This window comes from Meles meles, chromosome 13 (genome assembly GCF_922984935.1).
Source record: "Meles meles chromosome 13, mMelMel3.1 paternal haplotype, whole genome shotgun sequence".
In the NCBI taxonomy this organism is placed as follows: Eukaryota; Metazoa; Chordata; class Mammalia; order Carnivora; family Mustelidae; genus Meles; species Meles meles.
The window spans coordinates 43,970,656-43,996,070 of NC_060078.1; the positions used below are offsets into that span (position 1 = coordinate 43,970,656).

The following is a 25,415-nucleotide window of genomic DNA, read 5'->3' on the forward strand; positions in this document are numbered from 1 at the left end:
CTGCCAGGAGCTGGCTGAGTGACCCTCTGCAAGCTTCAAGGTGTTAAACGACGAATCTCTAACCACTCTTGACCCTCCAAATAGATCATCCTAAATGATGGGATATCTGTGTTTACCAGCCAACCGGTATTGCCCCTAAGCTTGGGTACCATGCCAGTTTTTTCACTTGGATACCATTTTGGATTTTGGTGGGCCAAGGCAGAGCCTGTCCTTAGGGATTCCTCTCTGGGCTTCTTAGTCCTGTGCTTTTTACTCACCAGGATGTCACTTCATAGACATGTGTCAGCAGTGGGCCAGAGGCACAGATGTCCTTGGGAAGAGGAGCCCAGGTAGCAGACTGGCTACTGGGAAAAGGCCACTGAGCTGACCCATGCCCTCACTTCCACCTTGTCTGGTAAGGACAATACACCTAGTCAAAGACTAAGGAAAGCTTCTCTGGCAGAAGAAGTGGGGTGGTGATGACAGATTATTTTTCACAAGGAATCTGGCCAGGTGTGCAGGCTGAGCACTTGGAAACTTGATCATGCCCCGGTGTCCTGAGAAGAATAGGCTCAACAAAGGATGGACTCCCACCAGCAAATTACATGGGAAGCTAAAAAAGCCAATACATGCTAGACATGCTATTTCATTTCTGCTGTAGGGTATCCATGTGCCTTTGCTTCGGGTAGAATACCCACCCCTATTCAGTCCTCCTCCCCCACTACCCCGCCCCTTACACCTAGCATTTGCTAGTATTAATTACCAGGAAGCTGTTTTGGGGAGTATGGGAAGGAGGCAGTCATAAGCCACTGTCCACTCTGCAGGGGAAGGCAGGTCCCTTGCCTGCCCCAGCAGGTGCCATCGGCCTCCTCAGCCCACGTGCCCATGAGGACAGGGTCAATATGCTTTTCTGACCACATTTCTTTTCAGGACTCCACCTTGACTCTTCCCACATTGACTTTTCCCACTGAAAGCCAATGTTGGAAGTTCCTATTATAGTAATAAGTAATTACTGCATCCTTGTTAGATCCAATTCATTATTCACTTAATTTCAAATAACTGGGCCTATCTGGCTAACTCATACTCATCCTTTAGGCCTCAGGTGTCACCTCCTTTGGAAAGTCCTCCCTGGCCTCGCTGGGGGGCTGGGCAGTTGCTTTCCTCTGCTCTCCTCCACCTCTAGAAAATCCTCTCCATTGTACTGAACACCCCAGGCCAGCATCCTTTGCCCACATCATGGCTCCGACCGAGACTGTGCATCTTCACGGGAAGGGACCACATACTTGCTCTTCTCTATCCTGGGCTGGCATGGGACTAGATGGGGTGGGGGAAGCCGTGCTGGGACACAGTCAGGGCTGAGGAAGGTTATAATAAGAAGGTTACCCGCCAAGTCCCCCATGGCTGGCGGTGCTTACCTCTGGGAGAAGAGGTCCCTGTAGGGGCTGCCATGCTGCAGGGCGATGCCATAGCCCTTGCTGCTGACGCTGTTGCCAATGACCGTCACGGAGCAGTCATCATCCGTTAGGGCCGCGTACTCCACCACCGCCACATCCCACAGGAAGGCGTAGTTCCCCTTCTTGGCCTGAAAGACCAAAATCACCATGAAGTCAGGCAGGCTTGCAGCAGGTTTGAGTGGTGAGGACTACAATTGTGGGATTTGCAGGGCCCTTCTACATGGCCCCCTGCCCGCCAGCCAGCACAGCAAGCTCTTCTCCTATTTTCTGGCAACAAATCCTGCTGCAAGCTGATGCCACCCACTGTGCTTAGACATAAAAGGCCATGATGCTGCCTCCAGGAGCCTCCAGGGCAGCTCACGTCACACGGAGAGGTGGGGAAGGGAAGCAACAGGTGGGCTCTCCCGATAGCCTCCAGCTTGCAGTGGCAGGGACCTCGTTCTCAGATTAGCAGGCTCACCTTGGAAAGTGCAGAAAGGCTGACCCTGGGAATTGAGGTTTTCTGATCAGAGATTTAGAGGGAAACATAATAGTCCCCATTTAGTATTTGTACTTAGAACCCAACTGAACCCTGCTCCGGGTGAACAAGAAAAGCCCTAGGTTTAGTGGCCCTGAGTGGCCATGACCTAATATCTAGGTCATGAACTTGCTATGCATATTGGAAGGATCCAGGACAGAGTCCTGATCATTATGGTGTCAGGCTGCATTTCTGCTATTTGCCTTTCCCTGCTCACACCAGAGTGTCCCCATGCATACAAACATGCACAAACACATACACACATGCATACACACATTTTAAATGTACACATATCTGCATGCATGCACAGACGCAAAGGCACACAAGCATACATATACATATGTGTGGGACTGCATGCACGCACACACACACACACACACACACACACACACACACAGGAGCAGGTTTCTCTATTAAGGCAATGACTGTGGATTACTCCATCAGGAATCTGCCCGTGGGCACACTGAAGTCCCACTCCATCACACCCATCCACAGCAGACTTTCTATTTTATCCTGAGCCTTAATTCTGACTTTGCCTGGAGTTTGGGCACAGAGAAGAAATGTAAGCTGCTTCGCTTCTTGGAAAGGGATGTAAACTAGACATTGTCACTTGACCAGCTTAAAATAGAGCATAATGTTCTTAATGTAGCCCTGCACCTAGTTTTAACTCTATAATGAGCACGCGGATGCCTCTTTGCCACTTCTTCCCTCCTCCCACAGCTCACACTAGGAGCTGGAAGCCCTGAGTCTGGGCTTGGAGGCAGGCCTGAAGCACAGCATTCAAGAGGCCAATCTGGCATGCTACAAGCTTCACCATATCGTCACGGGCATCGTTCCGATCTCTCACATCAGCTCAGTCTTCATGTCCGCTGAGACTTTCCACGGAGCGCCATAGTTGCTTAGATGAAGGTAGTTGAGATTTTACTTCTTTCAGGACCCAAAGCACACATGGGTCCAAACAGGTCATTTTCTCTTCAGAAGTTTTCCATCAAAGGGATTAGTAGGTAGAGCATGGCATCCCCCCGCCCGGCAGGAAGAGGCTGCTCCTAGCCATTCCCACAGTGTGGCCCAAGGACCCTGTAAGAATTGACCCACACACCAGTGCCACCCGTGGACTCTCACATCGGGGAGCAATCCAAATAGAACATCAAAGCCTCACTCCTTGGCCAAGCCAATTTCAGAGGTCCCTAAAGGACTTTGACCCTGGTTGCAAAATTACACTCATCTCTCTCTCTCCACACGGGAAGATAACAGTCTTTGAAATTTTTTCCTGCTGGCAAACAAGTTTTCCCATGAAAAGATATAAATTTTCAACCTCTTAGTATCCGAGTTTCTCAGCAAAATGTTGACTTATGACCTAATATTTGGCTTCGGTCTGACTTTGGAGCATTTCACATCTACACTCGCAATTCAACATGACAATCAGACATTGTTATTTGTACGATTTCAAAAGGGCATGTCATGTTGAAGGAAGAATTAAGATCATGTTCGTTTCCACCTTTCAAGGGATGTTCCCAGAAGGAAAAGAAAATAAGCTGGCCTTGACTGAGTGGAAACCGACTCTGACAAAAGCTTGGCACGGCCATTCTGAGGGGGTACTTTGTTTCCTTGAGTCACAAGCATGGGTGGCTCCATATGGGGCTCAGTGATAGGTGAGCGTGGTTCCATGAAGGAAGCATTTATTATCTCATTGGCCTAAGCTGAGAAGGCAGGAAAGACACAGAAGCAATGCCAACAATGTCTCAGCTGCAAATGCCTGCACACCAGGAAGGCAGTCAAGAAAAGTGGGGAAAGTGGTTCATGTTCTTGAGCTGCCAAGTGACCCCAGACATTCAGTCTTCCCATTTGCAAACAGGGACTAAATACACTATTATGTTTCCTGTCTGCTTCAAGAAGTATGTGGCCAGTCCCAGTCTACCAGGCAATGCCAGAACAAGGAGATCTGGAGAGGCCAGTGTGCCCCATCTTGCATGCAGGCCAGTATGAAGACCCAGCAGCAATGGTGCTCCATCTTTATGAAATACTTTCCCTTCCTCACACCCCTGCCCACTTCCTCAGCACCCAAGAGCTTCCTACATGCTCCTTTTAGCCCTACACCGAGTAAAATACAACACCATAACCTTCTCTAAGCTTCCGAGGGAAATTTTTTGGATCTTACAGATGTCTCCCCATCTTCCTTGTGGGTCAGAGACCCTGTGGGTCTGTGGATCACAGACCAAAGAAGCGTTCATTGGTCTGGCTATGCTCTCGGAACTTTTCAGCTGCCAGTTATAAGGAGCCCAAACATCCCACCCATCATGGCTATGTCCCCGATAGGGACCCTCTTATCCCCATGTAAAATGAGCTACGCAAGGCTCCCACCAAATTCTAAGATATACTTCTCCCTCGTAGGGTCAGAAACAGTTTTCCATGGTCCCTTATCTACCTTCTTATTCTGTGCTGCTTATCCACAAAGCTTGGGATATTTTTTGGTGTGTGCGTGTATGTATGTATGTATACAGAAACATATGTATATGCAGAAGCATACATATACAAAAGGAAAGTAGTAGAAAACCATAGGATGGATACAATATTATTACTGTTCTGCAGATATATGAAATGTAATATGCCAAAAGTTGGATAGGATTATTACCTAACGGAGTGCTATTAGTGATTCTTAGGGCAAACTGCTTAAAGGTTCTTCTTTAAACTTGTGACACAGTCTCTGTTACCACACACCACACTGGCACCAAGTATGATCTCTGTTCCCCTGTGTGCCCTTGTCCATCAATAGAACACAGAGGCCCGGCAGAGCTCTCCAATTTCCCAGACATTACCCAAATACAACCCTTATTTTCCTGGCCTGCATCTAAACATTTTGCTTTGTTTCATTTTCCCCTTTCCCTAAAAGGAAAAGGAAAGGCACAAGGTTCAGACATGAAATGAAAAGATGTGAAGACTCAGGGACAGGAGGAAAAGAAGAGCTTCCACATTAGAGAAAGTCAAAGGCCTCTGGACTTCCATCCCCGGGATGTCAGGATAGCAGGAGGTGAACTGGCCCACCCTGACCTGTCTCCCTGAAAGCCTCTTAGCAAACAGGATCCAAGCTCTTCCCTGAAGTCTGCTCTGCCCCGTCACACACACACTGGAACACTACAGCATGGAAAAGGATGGAGACATGAGGTGTCTGGTCCCAGCACCTCAAGCACCCTCCCCAATATTTGGGAGAAGGGGATCAGCCTCTATGGCTGGAGGAAGATTGGGGCACCACAAACAAGGCCAAGAGTGAGCTGGAATATGGGATGACTCACTCTCCATTGCTCCACACTGATAATAAAATGAGATTGCTTTGCCTTTTGCTGCACCACTGATTCCACCCTTCCCAGAAGTCCCTTGGAGCACCAGCTTTCAGAGACAACAGCCTCAGATGAAGAACTTCATTGTACTCTTCTCCGCCACTCTGACTGCTTTTGGAAAGGGACAAGCAACCACTTTGTTCCCCAAAACAAGGATGCTGGTACTGCAAACATCAAACACAGATGTTATGGGAAAGGAAGCGCTGAAGGAAATCAGGTGTCTGGTGTTTGCTGTGCCCGGGACGGGGGAGGTGGAGAGTCCCTGCTTGGTGCTGGGACCTTCAGAAACCCAATTCCTTTTCCATCCTTGGTGTAAGTGTGAAGGGCCAAACATTAATCCCCTTCTACAGACAAAGAAACTGAGATTCAGGGAAAGAAAGTGAATTGCACCAAACAAACCCAGGTTACGAATGGCAGAGCCAGGTCCAGGTGAGATCCCTGTGGCTCTGGCTCCAAAGAGGCCTGGGCTCTCCTCTCTGCCCTGCTTGGACTTGGGAAGAGGATGGCTGAGGAAATTGCTCCCAGTGTCCTTGCCTGCTGATCCCATCCCTGGGCAATGTTGCTGGTGACAGAGTGCTCAGAGCTGGCCTTCTCCAGCTTTGCAAACAGAGGTGGCTTGTGGAACTGCTGAAACTCTGTGAGATGGACCTCATAGGGATCCACACTATCTGTCCTTGGATGGGGTTGTCAGGATACTGGGGACTCCTTGGACTCTTGGTTCACCACCCAGGGGCACACCCAGTGCCTCTCTTTGCATCCACCTCTCATCCCAACAAAGCAGAGCTTGGTCCTCTCAAGAGTCCCAAGTCTTAGCTCCCACGGTCTCATTCACAACCTGGAAGTGCCTTGCCATGCACAGCCTGGACCCCGGTTACAGGGACACCTGCATTATGCACTGTAGCAACTCACAAGGAGCACAGTGAAAACCCAGATCATCTGGGCAGAAAAGGAGAATTTCACAGTCTGCTGGTGGGAATGTGGGCTGGCACGATGTTTCTGGAATGGCAATTTGGTGGGGAGATTCACTTTTAAAATGTGCATACACAGCAATTGTACCCCTAGGGATTTATCCTAAGGAATTATTCAGTTTCTGAAAAGTTGTTTGTACAAAGATTTTCAGAGTCACACCGTTTAAACTAGCAAGCATTGGAAATAATCTATATGTTCAACACTTCAGAATCAACTGGGTAAATGATGGTATCAAATGATGGAATATTACATCACTGTTACAACGGAGTTTTAAGAGAGCATTGGTTGCTAAGGGAAACGGCTGTCCATGGTAAACAAGGACCAGCCTGCGTTCTCAACTCCAACTGTATCGATGTGAATCCCAGCTCCAGTGCTTGCTGGCTGTGTGACCGCAGGCAAGTTGCCTAACATCTCTGCGCCTCGGTTCTTCTGGATGCAAAATGGTCTGTACCTCACAGAATTCCAATGAGGATTAAACCCCTCAATACATGTGACGTGCTTAGGGCCTTACCTGGCACGTAGTAGAAGCTAAATAAATGGCAACCAGTATTATGTGGCGTAGTGAAAAAGAATGTTACACTAGAGTATTTGTCTTGTATATCCTTTTTCAATCTTACATAAAAATAATATTTTTATGTTTAGGAAGAATCAAAACCAAGCACCAAATACCAACAATGGTCATCTGGGGTGAGGTCATCACAGGTGACTTCTGGCAGTTTCTTTCGTTCTGCTGTGTTACCTGTTTTCTGCAGCTCAGCAAGCATTTCTTCTGTGACTGCAGCTTTCCAACAGGGAAATTTTAACAATCTGGACTCCTTCCTTCAGCACAGTGTAGTGAACAGAGTTGAGTTCTAGACATGGACAAACACAGGGCCACATCCCAGCTCTTCAGTGAACCCACAATCTTGGGGACTAATTAACGGCTTCCTAGAGGACTACACTGAGTGTGACATTATAGGCACAATACACCATTTCCGGCAATAGTGAGGGCTCAGTGCAAGCTCCGTGTCCTCCTTTCTGCAGTCCTCAGCCTGACTCAGGAGACCAATCTGTCAGCTCTTAAGGGAACATCCTTCTTCCCATGCACTCCCCCTCATCCCCTGCCAGTCATTCCTGCACCTTGACCAAGTCATCAACATGCTCTGTGGGAGCGTGTGGGGTATGTGTGTGTCTGTGAGTGTGTGTGTGTGTGTGTGTATGAACACCACAGCCCATAGGAAAGAAGTAGAGAAGTGAACTCAGGTACCAAGTGCCTGGAGAACTACAAAGGGTTTACAATAAGTAGACTATCGGCCGGTAAGGAACCTGCCTCTCCTGGTCAGAAACATGGATAGGTTGTCCCAAATGACATGCCAATGCAGGGCAGACAATCAGTAGGACTCTCAGAGCTGTTCACAAGCCAACCTCAGAAGACTGGAAGGAAACATGCCACTCAAGGAATGAGTGATCATGACCATTTGCCTGGATCAGCCCCTGGACCAGCAAAAGCAGGCAAACCAAGAAGCCTCCATGGGAGGGGAGAGGACAACTGAACATTCCCACAATTAGCATTATGCCTGCTCTTCTGAAGTGTCGATGGGGCACACAGTCAATTTGGCTCCTGGCTTCAGACTAGCATGAACAGGATGGAGCTAGATGATGAGATAACACAACAGAAGAGGCGGCAAGGCCATCTGGTACAAGGATGTCGTGTGTGTGTGTGTGTGTGTGTGTGTGTGTGTGTGTGTGTACACAAGCTCAGGTAAGAGGGCAATGCTATAGGTTTGTCATGGTGGCCCCAGTGGTGTTGTCCATTACCTGTATGAGAGGACAGGGATAAGGAAAATGTCTTGAGGCCACAACAGCATAAAATGACTCCTGATAGCCAAGCATTATGCCTGCAAGATATCTGCAATGATGGCCTGTCCCATCCTGGTATTCCTGTATCCTAGAGTAACATAGTCAGTTGTGAGGAGCATGACAAGGGTACAGAGAATGAATGGCATGTAATTCCTCAAGCTACCAATGTCCTTACTCTTACATTATCTTCTCTTTGGTTCCTTAACTTCCTTTATAGAATCTTCAGCTCCATTTCACACGGAGCAAGGCATGTTATGTCAGTGAGAGCAAGGGTCTGGACACAGGTGGGCTATGCCTTTCCCTAGTGTCTTTGGCCAGCCACCCGAAACTCTAAGCCTACATGACCTCATCTACAAGGCAGGAATTGGAAGCCCACCTCACAGGCTCATCACAGGAGCAGACAGCATGGAAGGTGTCTGATGCATTGAAGGAACTCAAACAATAAGACACTGTCCTCATGATCATGATAATCATCACCAGCATCATCATTATAGCTCAGAGTTTGGACCCTCATTAAAATGCAAATGCCTTGGGGGAAATAAGACTTGAGATCATCCTCAGTCATCAGCCTGGTAAATTAGAAGCCTGGGTCACAGTCTTGGTCCAGCCACCAACTCACTATTGATTTGTAAAAATGGAAGATGAGCCGAGATTGTCCTTAAGGTCTTCTCCGGCTTTAACATCCTCAAAGTCTATGATATAGACCAGTGGTTCTCAAAGTGTGTTCCCTGGACCTATAGCATCAACATCACTGGAGAACTTGAAATGAAATATAAATTCTCAGGGTCTATACCAGACCCACTGAAGAAGAGACTCTGGGAGTAGAGCCCAACCATCTAATAATTTCTCCAGGCAGTGCTGATGTGTGGTAAAGCTGAGAGATCGTGTGGTATAGACCTCAGTGTCAATTAATTTCTGATCTTCTCTTGAGAGTAGGTTTGCAAAGGGGAGAGTATTATGGCTCTAGGGTCTCAGGTTGGGGCCCTAAACAGGAATGGAAGTTATAGAGTTGAAAGAGCAAGACTACTGAAAACAAACACTAAAGGTAATTTATACTTTATATCTCCTTCCTGCAAAGTACTCTACATGGTGCTTTACCAACCATTCTCTTCTTAGAAAGTCCGGGATAAACTTCCATAGCACAAACTGTCAATTTCCCAAGAGGACTAAGGCTCAAAAAGGACCATGCCCAAGACCACAGAATCAGCTATTGACAGAGACTGGATGTCTCCCCAGGTCGCCTTGACTGCAAATGGCCTTCCACTCTCCCACATGAAAAGTTCTACCTCAGGAGCCCTGAAGAGTGACACAGGGCCACCTGAGCAGCTGTCTCTGTCACCATACTGATTTTTTTTTCTCTTCTGTAGCCAGATTCTGGCCAAGGTTTTGTTAAAGATGTCTGCCTCCAGCACCCGAGTTTATGGAAGCTTTACAGCTGTGTTCCCTTTTTGGGCCTCTAATACTCTGGGAGAAATAGTCTTATTTAGTGAATCATGTATTGTCTTCGTGGGAGAAGGTTTCTCACATCTCCAAGGGAGAAGGAGCTGGTTCAGTACAAAGGAGGAAGAAAAGTCCTAACTTAGAAGGATCAATGGATCCTTCCTCAAAGTCTCAAACTGCATACCATCAGCAAAACCAGGGACTTCATAAACAACCTTCCCAGCAGGGCAAAGGGACACATTGATTTTCAATGATTTGTCAGAACTTTAAATTGTCCAAGGACCATGATAAACAACAATCTAATCTGAGTTTTTCCATGGGAAATATTAAGAATGATCTAAAAGAAAGATTGAATTGGTTCGCTTAGATACAGAATAGATCACATAGAGAAAAGAATACAGAATGAAAAATGTCATCTGAGAGACTCAAGAATACATGAATTTGGGGTGCCTGGGTGGCTCAGTGGGTTAAAGCCTCTGCCTTCGGCTCAGGTCATGATACCAGGGTCCTGGGATCAATCCCTGAGTTGGGCTCTCTGCTCAGCGGGCAGCCTGTTTCTCTTCCTCTCTCTCCGCCTGCTTCTCTGCCTACTTGTGATCTCTGTCTGTCAAATAAATAAATGAAATCTTTAAAAAACAAAAATAAACAAACAAACAAAAAACATGAATTCGGGCAACACAGAGGACAAGTATGCGGTTAAACATTCTATGGAGAAGCACTGGGCTAGGACCATGCAGATACTCCCGGTGTGCACATGCGTGGGTGCTCACACACCCACAAAGGAAGGTAAGTCCCATGGCCATGCATGTCCTGTTTGCTGCCCTAGCATGATGTCTGGTATACAGTTGGTGCTGAATAAATATGCCTAAAGTGATTAGTCAAGAACTGATGGCATGAATGCTAGGATCTGGGAAGCCTGGGGTCTTGAATCAAAGCAAGTTGGGCTGGATATATCCTGTACACACAACCAGGTTTGCCCCTCTCCATCCTGTTCACGCCTCCAGAGGGTGACCTTCAGGACAGCATCAAAGGCCACCCTCGGGCCTCTAAGAGTCACTTTCTAAGGTTCAGGAATAAATCAGATATTAATACTAATAAAACAACGATCATAACAATAAACATCCCTTGTTCAAATGCACGTTCTCAAACTGAAGAGGGCATAAGAATCCCTCAGAGGGTGTGTTCAAATACAGATTAGTAATCTCCACCCTGCTCCTCTCCCTCAGTGTCTGATTTGTTAGATCGAAAGTGGGGCTCGAGAATTTCACTTCTAACATGTTCTGGACAGTGCTGACATTACCGGTGCAACAACCACACTCTGAGAACTACGTGGTTAAAATACACTCTATTAGCCGTCGCCCCCATCCTTTCACATCACCTCTAAAGTTTGTGGTAACTGCAAGAAGACCCAGGATGACGATTCTTATTTTTCAGAGGAGCTAACTTTGTTTGGGGGTTAGTTAAGTTACCAAGGTCTCCCTCTGGCACCAGAAGAATGCAAGAACCAAACCCGGTTCTTGTTAACTGAGATCCCACACTCTACTCACCACACAAACGCGGCTTTAACTAGCATTTGACTTCATTGAGACAGAGTTCAAAGGAGACCCTTGAAACTAACCCCCTGAGGCCAGGTGGCTTTGCCATCTGCAAGCCACTTCCTCTCACTGTTTCTTTAGCCATAAACGGTGTTGGGCACTGGCGACTCAGACTGTGCCTGAAGGAGACAGAAGCAGTAAAATTGTGTGTGATCATAATTAATATTAAAGACAACCCCTAAGAGTGCTGGGAGGACCTCTCTGTGGGTTTTATGTAGAAGAGTCTCATTCTCCAACCCCATTTACAGCTGAGGTATTCCTTTATGGCCTCTGCTGAAATGTCAGCCCTGAGAGAAAAAGCTCACACAATAGCCTGAAAGCACTTTGAGGAGCTACAAAAGAGGTCACACTCTGACCAAAGAGATTGAAATGGACTCCCATGCCTCACAGAACAAACTCTGAGCTCCACCTGGCAGGACGTACAGCTTTGTAAAGTCAAAGAATCAGAAAGATTCGCCACCAGAGGGGTCCGGCAGGGGCACTGCCTAATATGAGCCTGTCACATTGCCCAGGGATGCTGAACCCTTACTAGAAAGCGCAGAGCTCACTTCTCATCACTCCCTGTGTAACTAAGCTGTGGTGTGAGATCTGGGCCATACAGAATGTGTCTGAGACCTCTTCCAGACAAAGGTTCAGGAATACTAGAGATACCAAATTTCTCTGCTCAGAGTTGTCTTTACCAGGCTTCACACCATTTCTGGTTGGTTCCTTTATCTGATCCTTGGAAGGCATGAGGCATGATCTTCAGAGTTTTTACTGTTCTTATTACCGTTCCTGATTTAAATTCATCTATCCCTCATTGTTCTTCTCTATTTCTGTGTGTGTGTGTGTGTGTGTGTGTGTCTCACACACATACATAAACACATACTAAAAGTTTAAAATGTCAGGTTCAAAGCCAATCTTAATATCTCTACATTGGAAGATAAAGAGATTCTTCATTAGAGCTCTACAACCAGTGGATACCACTACTTCTACTCAAATAGGTTTTTTTAAAAGATTTTATTTATTTATCCATCAGAGAGAGAGACAGCACACAAGCAGCAGGAGCAGGAGAAGCAGGCTCTCCACTGAGCAGGGAGTTCATTGTGGGACTCGATCCCAGGACCGTGGGATTATGACCTGACCAAAGGAGACACTAACCGACTGAGCTACCCAGGAGACCTTCAAATAGGTTTTATATTATTGACGATGATAATGATGATCGTGCTGGTAATAATAGTAGTAATAATAATGAACACGTGGATGGCAGAGAAAGAGTCTGATAATCTTTGAACAAACTGTTCAACCTTTTTGTGTTTTTGTATTCCTCATTTGCAAAATGGAAATATCACAAAATGACATCAATGGTGAAGATAGAGTACAGAAGCACAATGCCACATGGAATAATTTCTTTATGAATGCTATTTTCCGCCCTCCCTTTCTCTCTTTTTGTTTCTGCACGAACAACATTATACCAACAAAATGGAAATAAAAATAAGCTAAACAAAAACTGCCAACAATCTGACTGACACAATAAATCAAAACTGTTTTCATCAGCAATCGCTTCTTGATTTTAATGTAATCAAATAACAAAACAATTCAATTCAAAATGTAAAAACTTAAATCATAAAACCCAAAGCAATAATGCTCAGTGGAACAAACAGAACAGAATCAGCCCACATTTACAGCCAGCACTAAGGTGAAGCATATCAGACCTGGGTACAAAGCAAATTATGGGGCAGAGCAAATCTGAAAAAATAAAATCAGATTTAAGGGGAGTGAACATCCTCCCACCCCTCTAATGAGGAGTTTGAAAATAATCAAAGTTAGCATGATGGCACAGATATTGGTTTGATTCCAGAGCTTACCCTACCAAATTATTAAAATCGCAAAAGAAAGTAATTGAAGAATTCATAACGAGATTTGCTTGGCAATGCTCAAAACCCAAAGCAAAGTAATTTAATAAGAGAGGCACAGTGGGGGCTTTCCTTGATCTTTGGACTGTATTATCCCAAACCAATCATCATCAAACAGAATTAAGCAGTAGGGCATTATAAAGGAGCCAACTTACTCAATTGTATGGGAACCTGCTCCAGGAGACTGACTAAGCCTCCCCCCCACCCCGGGCCCTCCCTGCCCCTCCTCACCCCTTCTTGACTTCTCCGCAACTGGGTACCAGCAATCCTGCTCATCTGTATTGAAGAAAGATGCACATGCCCACATTTCTGCACACTCTCATTTGTTATTCACTGAGCATTTGTTTGATTTTAAAGAGGATAGAAGCATATGGATGTCCATGTGCTTTGTGGCTATGCCTAGGCCCTGAGGACAGACAGAAGATTAAGACACAGGCCTGACCCTAAGAAGCCTCTGAGTATAGTGGGGGCTGAGTCAGAGTAGGGCACTAAGGATGGGGTGGCATCTGATGAAGCTGTACCCTAGGCTACATGGAATGACAAGGGAGCCTCTCGCCCTGCCCCCCCCGGGGGGGTAGGAGGACCTGGTGTTGGGGGGGGGGGTGTTGGGGGGGCCTCTGGAAGTGTGAATGCTTCTGCTAAGGCTGGAGGAATAACTAGGAATCAGCCTGGCCAACCAAGAAAGGGAATGATGCTCCAAGCAGCAGGTACCATGGGGATGTATAAAGGAGGGGAAAGGGAAAGGAAGCACTCTGGCTTCCAGATGAGCCAAAGGAAGGCAGGAGCCAAAGTTTTACTCTGATCCTGCCTCTCCCTCCATTTCTGCAATGTGCCACAAATAATGAGACAGGAGCTGGAGTGAGAAAGGTACTGAGCTCAAACCCTGGGTCTCAAACTGACTTCAAGATTGATCTCCAGGTCCCTTGTCCTCCTCGAACTTCAGTTTCCTCATTAATGAACAGGTTGTGTTAAAACATACCTGAGCTAAAGCGTGGCAGAAGCCTAACACCGCACCTGAGCCATCCTAGGTCTCTCTAAGGGTAGCCATCATGTTATATTGATCTCCTGATTATCCAAACATGGCCCGTGGAAAGAAGGAAAGCCATGGATAAAGTAAGAAAGGAAACAAAAATCCTGGGTCCTGGGATCAGGCTCCCTGTTCTCCCACTCCCCCTGCTTGTGTTCCCTCTCTCTCTGTATCAAATAAATAAATAATAAAATCTTTAATTAAAAAAATAAAACTAAATAAATAAAAATTACACACACACATATATTTGAGAAAACTTAGAAATGAAGAAGAAAATACGTCAATTATTTTACATTGATTTGATGAAATATTAGTTAGCCACTAAAATAATTTATGCATTTTTATAATAGTACTAGAAAAACCCAGGATAAAATATCTTTTCTATAACACCATAATTCTATAAAATCTTTGTAGAGATTCAAAAAAGACTAGACATAAATATACACAAGAATCCCTGGAGCCTTATTTAGGTGATGAAAAGAAGTTTGGCTGGTTCTTTTCTGCTTATTTTTTTAGGACTATTTAAGTTTTTCTTAATGGTGATATATTACATTTAAATTATAAGTATGTAACCTAAGATTCCTCTTAAAAGCTCCTATTACTTTAAACATTGGCATGGATTGGGGTATTTAACCTTAAAGCACTTGGAGTTGGGTTGGGCCACAGAGTTAAAGCATGCAAAAGAAGACGGTTCAGGTATATTATTACATGGCCAAGACACTCAGAATTAAGCCCAAGACCCCAGGGAGGGCTCTGCAGACAACAACAGTTCAGCAGGGAAAGCCTACCTTCACTTTCCTTTGAGGACACTATGCATTCAATAGAAATAAAAATGGGTTTTGTTTGCATGCGTGCCATTCAACCTTTTTTTTTTTGCCTCTCTGGTTTCCTTTATTTTTCTCTGTATTTGATTTCCTGCTTGCTACTTTTCTCTCACCTTCTCACCCTTGCATCCTCAAAACTGAAAAGGAATTGAGGCGTTTGGTTTGTAAATGTGCATTTGACAGAAGTACCTTAAGAAGCTTTCCTTGACCTCACTAGACAGAATAAATACCCACTCTCTGTCCCCATAACCTCTTCCCACATTAAACCACAGCCATTTGCTCCCCTCCAGAACTCAACAGGGACACCATAAAGACAAAGACTGAGTCTGACACTTTATATAAGTCTTGAGCTTAATGATTATAAAAATACAACACATAAAAATCCATGGGATTCAGCTAAAACAGTGCACAGAAGCAAATTTATAGCTTTAAATGCTTATGTCAGGAAAGAGTAAAATCCAATAGTCAAATTTTCAACATTTAGAAGCAAGAAGAAGTAAGAGCAAATTAAAACCAAAGTGAACAGGAGAAAAAATTTAACAAAAAATCTGAAATCAATAAACTATATAACACAGGAAAATCAATAAAGTCAAAAGTTGATGTTTTGAAAGGAAATCGATTATTGGACTAATAGATTGTGGATTAGAAGACTTAATATTGTGAAGATATCAATTTCCCCCCAAATGACCTATAGATTCAGTGTAATAGCTATTGAAATCTCAAGGATTTTTTAAGAAATTTGACAACATGATTCTAAGATTCAAATGGAAATGATCTATAATTGCCCAAATACTCTTGTAAGAGAAAAACAAAGCTGGAGAACTTACACTACCTGATTTAAGGAATTAGAATTATTATAAAGCTACAGTAATCAAGACACTTTTATACTGGTATAAGAATAGATATATAGATCAATGGAACAGAATAAAGAATCCAGAAATAGACAAAAAAATACACGGTCAGCTAATTTTCAATCAATACATCTATTCTCTTTGTTAAGTAAACACATTATTATTTTTCATCTTTTTAATAAATGATGCTAGATCAATTGGATATATGTATGGGGGGAGAAAAAGAACATGGACCACTTCTTTATTCCATATACAAAAACTAATTTGATATGCAACATAAATACAAACATAAATAGATGACATAAATGTAAAAACCTTCCAGAAGAAAATGTGCAACTTTAAGGTAGGAAACTTTCTTACATAGGACACAAATAGCATTAAAACTGTAAAAGAAAAAAACCCCTGGTACATGGGGTTTTATCAAAATCTAAAAATTCTACTCTTTAAAAAAACACCATTAAGAAAATGAATGGGCAAATTACCGACTGGAAATTATAACTGCAGTACTTCTATTTGATCAAGGACTTATATCTAGAATATATTGAAAACTCATCTAAATCTATAATGAAAAGCTGCAGTGCCCAGTAAAAATTAACAAAAGACTTGAGCACACACTGCTTGAGAGAGGCTATGTGAAACTAATGATGTACTATATGTTGGCTAATTGAATTCAAATTAAAAAAAGAGAGAGAGAGAGAGGCTATGCAGATGGCCAATAAGCACATGAAAGAGTACTAGCCATCATTAGCCACCAAAAAAGTGCCAATTAAAAAATGGGATATCCTTCACCATGTTCTCATTTTTGCCATAAGCGTCTTTGCCATAGACATCTTTGCTGAAAGCATTTCTACCGCATAGCTAATTGGCTATAAGGGAATTTTGCTGTAAAAGATAAAATAATGAAAAAGAAAAGAGGGACATTAAAAAGGACATAATGAAACATGAAAAAATTATTAAAATTAATTTCTTCCTTCATTAAGACAGATATCGGTTTTCCAAATACTAGGATGCATATTTGTAACTGAGCTTTGCACTGCATGATGAGAGCCTTCTACACTATTGTTCCTTCTTGGCAGAGTCTCACATGTCCACTGACAGATGCTCCAAAGTTCTATGGAAAATGTGGAAGAAATGCTAAAGCTGTAATGCATTTGTAACTGAGCTTTGTGATCATTGTAACTGATCTGTCATCGTTTTCTAGTGTAGTCTAGAGTGCAATCTGGCTTTACACTCCCTTATTTCACACTTCCAGTAAGTTTTATCACTGTATTTTCTATCAAGTCAACATACGGATTTATCATCATACACTATTTTAAGACCATTATCTCTACATGTTGCTGTATAGACCATTACGAGGGCTAGCTGAGATTTATATAGATCATTACGAGGGCTAGCTAAGATTTATATAGTATAAAAAAGGAAAAATTTTCAACAGAGAAGTGAAACCAGACTGTCCACCAACTATTTTAACTTTTATGGCAAAACTGCCCAACAGCCAATTAGTTACATGGCGAAAAGGTTTGCAATGAAAATGCTTGCAGCAAGATATCTGTGGCAAAACTACCTAGAACCATCCTTCACATCCACTAAATTGTCTACAGTCAAAAACACTATGACACTAAATGTTGGTTAGGATGTTCAGCAACTGGAGCTTACGAGTATGTAAGTCAGGTATTACCAGTGGGAGTATAAAATAGAGTTGGAGGTGCCTGGGGAATTCCTTGTAGAGGTAAACACACATCTACCCCATGACCCAGGAATTCCACTCTTCTATATTTGGTAAAGAAAATTGTAAACATATCTCCACAAGAGATTTTGTATAAAAATGATCATACTCGGGGCGCCTGGGTGGCTCAGTGGGTTAAGACTGCCTTCGGCTCAGGTCATGATCTCCGGGTCTTGGGATCGAGCCTCACATCAGGCTCCTTGCTCAGTGGGGAGCCTGCTTCCCACCCCTCTCTGCCTGCCTCTCTGCCTATTTGTGATCTCTGTCTGTCAAATAAATAAATAAAATCTTTTTTAAAAAAAATTATCATACAGTCTTACTCTTATTAGCCCTAAATTGGCAACAGCTGAATGTATGTCAACTGGAAAATGGATAAAGACATTGAGATTTATTCATACAATGGAATGCTACTCAAAAGGAAGGAAGAAAAAGAAGTACTGATATCCACAATTTAAATCTCATTGGTGTTTCACTGGGTGAAAGAGACAGAACACAAATATATACATTTTATATTATTCCACTTACATGAATTACAAGAACAGGTCAACTTAATCTGTGTTACTAGAAAGTTGTAAGTGGTTGCTTCTCGGGATAGGGAGTAGTATCCAGAAAGTGACATGAGAAAACTTTCCAAAATGATGAACAGTTTCTATAGCTTGTTTTGGGTGTTGATTACACAGTTGTAGATAACTGTCTAAACCTATGAAACAAACACTTAATACATGTGCATTTCATTTTATGTCAATTACACTTCACGAAAGGATTATGTACTATTTGTCTTTATTTATTTTTTATCTTCATTTCCTAACAAACAGTAGGTGCTGAGGCAGTTTGCTGATGTCTACCAAAAGACAACCTCATGTTACCATACTGGAAACTGTCTGCTTAATGCATTGATAAGCTCACAGCTAATCTGGGAAGCCCTTCTCAGACTCAAAGATAGCTCAGAAAGGTGAATTCACTTGACCAAAGACAAGCCACAGATTAAATTAAGCCAAAAGTGAGACTTCAATTCACATCTCCAAACTCCTAGGCATTAAGCTATTCAAACTACCTTTCTTGAGTGGATGAGTAAGTAAATAAGTGAACATATAAAGAGAAGAGACTTTCCAATTTGACAAATGGATACAGTGCTTTTGAGCAAGTAGGAAAGATATAGAGAAGAATAGTTATCCAATATGAGTATCTCAGAAGGAAAGAGGCATACGGAATCCCTGGTCTGCATTGACTCAGAAGCAGAGAAAGAACAAAATATGTGCCTATAAGGACAACGGCTTCTGCCAAAAGAATGTTGCTCTTTTCCTCTGCACAGGGCTGCCTAGTTTGTACCAGTCTCTTTTCCAGGGGGCCAGACCCACATCAACATTCCTTTTGATCAACCTCCCCAAATCTTCCTGATCATTGCGCCTAGCATCCCCCAAATGCAAAGGACTACCATTCCACAGGAGCTTCTTCCCCCTCCTCAGTAGGAGCATACAGCAGGCCATGAAACCAGGATGCCTCCTCACCATGCTCCTTCCAAATGAAGAGTACTGTGGGGGACCAAAGTTCCTTGTCCTCCCATGGCAGGCTACAGTCCTTCTGGGGACCCCAAGAAGGACCTACCAGCCTCAGGGTATGGCCCCCAACCCTATCCTTTTCTGTCACACAGTACAGCCCCTGACATTCAGCAAAGGGTGCATGCGAAGGAAATAACCCTTGCCACAGAGAAGAGTGCAAGGGAAGGGACAAAATGCAAGGGCTGTTGGGTGATGCCCAGTCTGGTCCAGGGCAAGCATTAGATCAGTGTGGAAATAAATAAGATTTGTGGGCCTGCTTTCTTCCTGCATTTGCATTCACACTTTATGACTTCAGCGATATTTACTGAGTGGAAAAAAACCACCTTCTGTTAGGACTGCTGGACTCAAAAGCTACTTCCCTCTGAAAAATACTGTTTCTAAATAGTTCTAAAACAAGCTACTTGTCTATTTATTCAAAGAGCTCAATGAGCTGCGAAGATTGACATTTGAACTATTAACATTGTATTCTATTTGACAATGTTATTAAACATTAGGTCTGATTTATGGAAAGTCTTAATAAATTGGCAGGCCAGGTCAGCCCCAGCACTGCACAGAAATTGGGTTACACTGGATATTACTTGATAATGTTGATCAAACTCAAGAAAAAAATTTCCACCAACATTAAAGTCTGATTTCATGTGAAATCTATTATCATAGAAATCTGAGCCACTTGCTAGCCCAGTTCTGCATCTCAAAATTTCTTTGATATTTTCAGTAGTTTGGAAACCAAAAAATAAAATCAGACTTAAGAAACCTTTGCTAGGTCATGGAAGGGCAGGTAAGGTTTTTAAAAAGGGGCTCAGGTATGTGTCTCATTACTCCGGTGTAAAAGAGGAACAGAAATAAAAACATAAAGTAAAGAGTATGCAAGGGGCAGAGGTACCATGAGGCACAGAAATGGGAGGGTTATTCCATGCGAAGAGACAAGGTGGGAATGAGCTTCGGCTTGGACTGTGCCATGACTTACTCAGGTCCATGTGACCTTGAGCAAGCCTCTTCATTTCTCTGAGGCTCAGGCCCCATTTCTACATGATATAGATAATGATAATCAAGAGATTTGTTTAGGATGAAAAGCATAATATATGTATATCACCTGGCCCAGTGCCTGGAACACAGAGACTGCTCAGCAGATTTCAGTGGGGGGGGGGGGTCGGGGGGTCTAGGCCAGGCCAGGAGCAGAGCTGGGTCCCAGCATAGTGAGGGAGAAGTCCTGGGCCACTAGAGTTAGACCTGAACAGGACAAGAAAGGGCAGTGGGTAGGCAGAACCTGTAAGCTACTGGATGGTACAAAGCTAAGATGATACAGTACTAGATACGCCAACGTGCAACTCGGTGGCCTGGAGCTAAGAAACGTGTTACTGCATGTGTCTGTGGGCTATTAGATGATGCAGGACTATGAGACGGACTCCTTACTTGATGTGCTTATAGGCACTCTTGGATGGTACAGAGCCACCACAATGAGCAACTGGATAGGTGTATGTGCCTTTAGATGATATGGACCTAGGGGTAGGATCCCTGGACCACCCATTGCTCTGGACCAGGGATCCTGAAATTTGTTCTAAAAGGGCCATATATGTTTCAGGCTTTGGGGATGATATGGTCTCTGGTACAACTACTCAACACTGCTGAAGTAGTAGGAAATACACCATAGACAGTATGTAAATGAAAGTGTGTGTCTGTGTCCCAATAAAACTTTGTTTACAAAAACAGGCCGTGCACTGGATTTAGCCCATGGACCATATTCGCCGATACTTAGTCCACTCTTTCCTCATGGCTGACAGGAGCAGGTGGCTGAGAGAAAGGCAGGCAGCCTCTTTCCTCTTTCTGAGGACCAGCACGGTTTCTTTCTTAAGAGAAGGCTATGAAGAGACAAGCCTGCAAGGGACCCCAGAGTTACTTCCCTTACCCATCCCATCAAGGGATCCATGGAGGGTAACCTGCTAACTGGTGGTACCAACTATGGCTCAGATTTACGTGTCTCTGCTCAGTCAGAGAGCAAACAGACGACTCATTTAGGGACAACCCACTATTTATTGAGACTTACTGGGTGCCAGGCAGGTCTGTTGTAAAAACCGGATGTTGTGGGCTCTTAATAAATAAGTAAAACTTCCTTTGTCTCACGAATTCCTTCTGTTCTCCTCACCAGAGCCCAGAAAGGGCTGCCCCCCTCCTTGTCTGAGGGGCCACTAGCATGAAGGCATGGGTCACCGAGGTGGGACAACCATGACATAATCCCTTTCCCTGGTTCTGAGACTGTGGAAAAGTAGTCACCTCTTGCTAAGCAATTTCCCACCTAAATTGGTTTCAGGTCATTAAAAGCTGCAGCACTCCCTAGGAAAACATAACAGCTCTCTGAGGTTACCCTCTACACCAAGCTCCTTGACTTCAGGACCAATTAGACATTGCTCCACTACCAAGCACTCTCCAGAAATGGAGCCAGAGTCACCAAAGAGTAACTGGAAATTAGAAGTGAGGTCATCCTCCCCTTGCTAAGGAAGCTTCTGGCAACGCCCCTTGGGGGCGCCCCTCCTCACCTTTGCTGAGCTGCAGGCACTGCTTAAGCATTTTTTTTGTTTGTTTGTTTGTTTATTTACAGCATAACCGTGTTCATTGTTTTGGCATCACACCCAGTGCTCCATGCAGTACGTGCCCTCCCTATTACCCACCACCTGGTTCCTCAACCTCCCACCTGCCGCCCCTTCATAACCCTCTGGTTGTTTTTCAGAGTCCATAGTCTCTCATGGTTAAGCATTTATGGGCAGGAGCTACCCCCCACCCCCAGACAGGCCCATGAAGAGGATCTGAGAGTAAATCTGAGCTCTCCTTCCAGTAAAAAAATGCAGCACACTCCATTTTCTGACAATACCATAAACTCACTTTTATGACAGTAGTTATAAAACCCTTAACATTTGTCTAGTGCTGGCAGTCGGTTTTTTTCTTAGAGATCCAAATGCAAGAGGGAGATTTGTGAGCCCAAAGCTGGTTTGGGGTTTATAAAATGAAGGTGTCATAAAAGTAACACATCCTATGTACTGAAAAGGAGATTAGATTCTGCACCCCGAAGCTTTAGGCATTTCTGAGGACTCCTTTCTTTGCATCTTCCCCTACTTAACCTTTTTTACATGGTTTTCATCATATCGCTGGAGGGTGAATGATTTCTAATGTGCCAGCGATGGACGAGGGCTAAGTAGGATGACGAGGAGATATTTCCCCAATGACCCATCTCTAGATTTATCACCCTCCAGAGGGCTCCGTGGTGGTGTCTGTTCTCTTACGGTACACCAGGAACAAGACAAGCCAGGCACATGGGAGCTTGTAAGGACAAAAAGGGCCTGGCGTCTGTGGCAGTCAAACTCTGCCTGGCTTGGTCGGGACTTATGTATTTGGAAGAGCAGGTAGGTGCACTAAGTGGGATTAATTGCAACTCTGGGTTCAGGACACCCAACCTTTGTCCAGGAATGGCCCTCTTTTTAATTAACTCATTAGTTATTTATTACAATGAGAAATGAAAAAAAAAATTTAAACCCTATGAATCTAAAGCTAGCACTGACTTTGACCTACATTCAACTGTTTGCTTCTCTCCTCCCCGTTGCTCTGCCTCTCCCATCTGCATTAACCACAATCGTGAATTTTGTACTTCATCCTTACTTTGGCTGTGTGCATGCATGTGTTTCATACATTTTAAATGGGTCCTAAGTTGTATATTGTTTTTTATTAGTTGACCCATATAAAATTGCCTTCGATCCTTTTTCAGATTCAATGTTATTCTGCTAAGATTCATTCATGCTATTACATGAAGCTGTAGGCCATTCATTTCATTGCAGGTCATATTTTTTTCACCTTGTTAAGGCTCATCGGGATTGTTTCCAGGGTTCTGACTTTATAAGCGATACTACCCTGACCTTTCTCACTTCTGAAGTGCATGCAGGAGTTTCCTTTGGGTAGATATTCAGAGTGGCCTCGCTGGGTCATAGGGTATATGAATGTTACGTTTTATAAGAGAATAGCGTACTCATTTCCAAAGTGGTTGTACTGGGTACACTCCACCTGCAATTAACCACCTGTTACTCGCGTCCTCTCCACCACCTCTCATTTTATGCCAGTCTAATTGGTGTAAAATGATATACCTTTATGGTCTTGATTTGCATATCCTACATCACTAATGATTTTGAACATCTCTTCCTATGATATCCTGGCCATATGCATTGTCTCTTCTGTGAAAGGCCTATGCAAGTCTTTTGCTCATTTTTCTGTTGAATTGTTTGAATTTTTCTTACAGATTTATAAATATTCTTCCAATAATCTTGAAATTAATCGTATCTTGGTTATAACACACTGTAAATATCCCCTCTCAGTATGTGATTTGTCTTTTTTTTCTTTAAACTGTCTTACAATGAACAGAAGTTTAATAAAGTCAAAAGATGGCTATCTTTTCCTTTATTAGAAGAACTTTTCATAGCACTGTTGCACGGAATCATCACAAGAATCCCATGTGGATGGGAGTATCTGCTCTCCATGAGGACAAAGAAAGCAGAGAGCGGAAACTCAAAACCCATTTGGCCCAGGCCTTACACTTGTAAAATGCCTTAAGTCACCTTTATATTCATTATCACCTATAGCCCCAAAGATTCACTGTCAGGGATGGAAGAAGACCCAGCAGCTGGAGGCTAGAGCGCCATCCTTTGTAATTCACTAAAACAAAGGGATTTTAATAAATCTTGTCAGGACGGGAATAATGCATTTATATTGCATTCTGTTATTTTTGTGATCACTTGGTTGTGGTATCAACCGTAACGTGTACATCCGAGGCCTTTAAGTTTCTAAGGAGACCCCCAATAGACATCTCTCAACTCTGAGAAGTTCCAGACAGGAAGAGTGGTGTGTTCAAATTCACACAGCTGGCGAGTGTGGTGCTGGGATTCACGCCCACGTGTGTCAGGCTTCGGAGCCCAGACGCTTCCTGCAGCTCAGTGCGGCTAAACAGCAAGGACAGGCCATCCTGAGCTAACTGCTCTGTGAGAACGCAAGGGGAGGGAGGAGATGCCGAGGCAGGCTGGACTGCCTGTCTGCTCAAAGAGCACATCTTTCTCACACCATTCACTGGCGACCTGAGGGACAGCAGCTACCGCAGATAAGGGTCACTGGACAGGACACCACCACCAGTTGCTTCCTTATATGACACTTGCCTTCACCCCATCATCTTCCTCCTCCTTTAAGGGCTCTGCAAGCACAAGGTGGATAAATGCCAAACACAGCCCGGAACCCCAGGCATCAGACCCTAACTAGGAGTGTGACCCCATGTCTCTGATCCTCATCTGTATAATGGGATAGTATGATTAATTCAGGTCACTGTGGGCAATTCAGTGAAATAAATGAGCAAAGTCTAACCCGCTGTTGAAGCATGAGATGATGGGTTTTCTGCCTCCTCCTTCTCTCTGGCCCTGGCTTCCTCTCACCCTGCGCTCCTTTAGGTTCCCTCACTGTGGACTCCATCCTGGGGTTGCTGCCCCTCCCAGCACTCCCCAAGCACACCTCTCTGCTGAAGCACAGTCTCACAGATATGTCAGGTCAACTGACCAGCCCTTGCTCTGGACCTTCCACCCCTTAGGTGTGGTCTTCCCATTCTAACCCCTGGGTGCCCACTGTGTGCCCGCCCTCTCCTCAACCTTGTCCCCACAGTCCCTCCACCTCTCACCTGCTCCTCGGCTTCTGCTTTGGCTGAGTATTCTCACTTGGGATGGCAGGGCCCTCTGAACCTCCATCCTACGAGCCCATGAGGAGGGAGGTCCATGCCTCGGGCTTCATCGGCCTGCTCTTCACTGACTTTTTGGAAACTCAGAAGATACCTAATGAGCAGCCCTCTCTTTCTGTTGCCAAGAATAGGCATCTTACCTAAAGAACGTGTACATCTCCTATGGACACTCACAGGCCTGTGAGAAATTTCTGTCCAACTGGCTAAAGACGGATCACCCTGTAGGTGACAGGGTGACTCAAAGGAGATGCTCTGGGAAAGTGTCCCCTACCTTGGAGATGACAGTGCCCATAGTCAGTCACAGTGCACACGCAGCCAGGTGGCCACCCGCCTACCTTCCTGATGCCTTCCGAAGGACTGGACACACAGTTGTCGGCCCCTCCGTTCTTGCTGATGGTCCGCCAGAGCTCAGCAAACGTGCTGTCTTGTTCCAGGGGGTTGGTGCCCTTGGCTCGGAAGTACTCATACACAGCAGAGTCCCGGACGGTGCCATAAGATATATCAACTTGTTTGGAGAGGTCCTGGAACGTCCTGAAAATGCAAAAAGACAGTGAAACATGGGTACCTGATACCACTGCAGGGATAAAAATGGGTTGCAAGGTTCTCCTGAGGACCAAGCCCAGCTGTGGCCCACTCTCTCCATTCTGCACTCC

General features: G+C 44.3%; 1 protein-coding gene across 2 annotated transcripts in view; it reads right to left on the reverse strand.

Moving 5' to 3' along the window:
* Window positions 1-25,415, reverse strand: part of GRID1 (glutamate ionotropic receptor delta type subunit 1) — a 705,186-nt gene that overhangs the window by 15,849 nt on the left and 663,922 nt on the right. For both annotated transcript variants that reach the window (XM_046026168.1, XM_046026169.1), the window contains exons 13-14: window positions 25,098-25,293; window positions 1,395-1,561 (exon numbers count right to left, since the gene is read on the reverse strand). In XM_046026168.1, coding sequence (XP_045882124.1) covers window positions 1,395-1,561; window positions 25,098-25,293 — 363 coding nt within the window. The remainder of the gene's footprint in view (window positions 1-1,394; window positions 1,562-25,097; window positions 25,294-25,415) is intronic.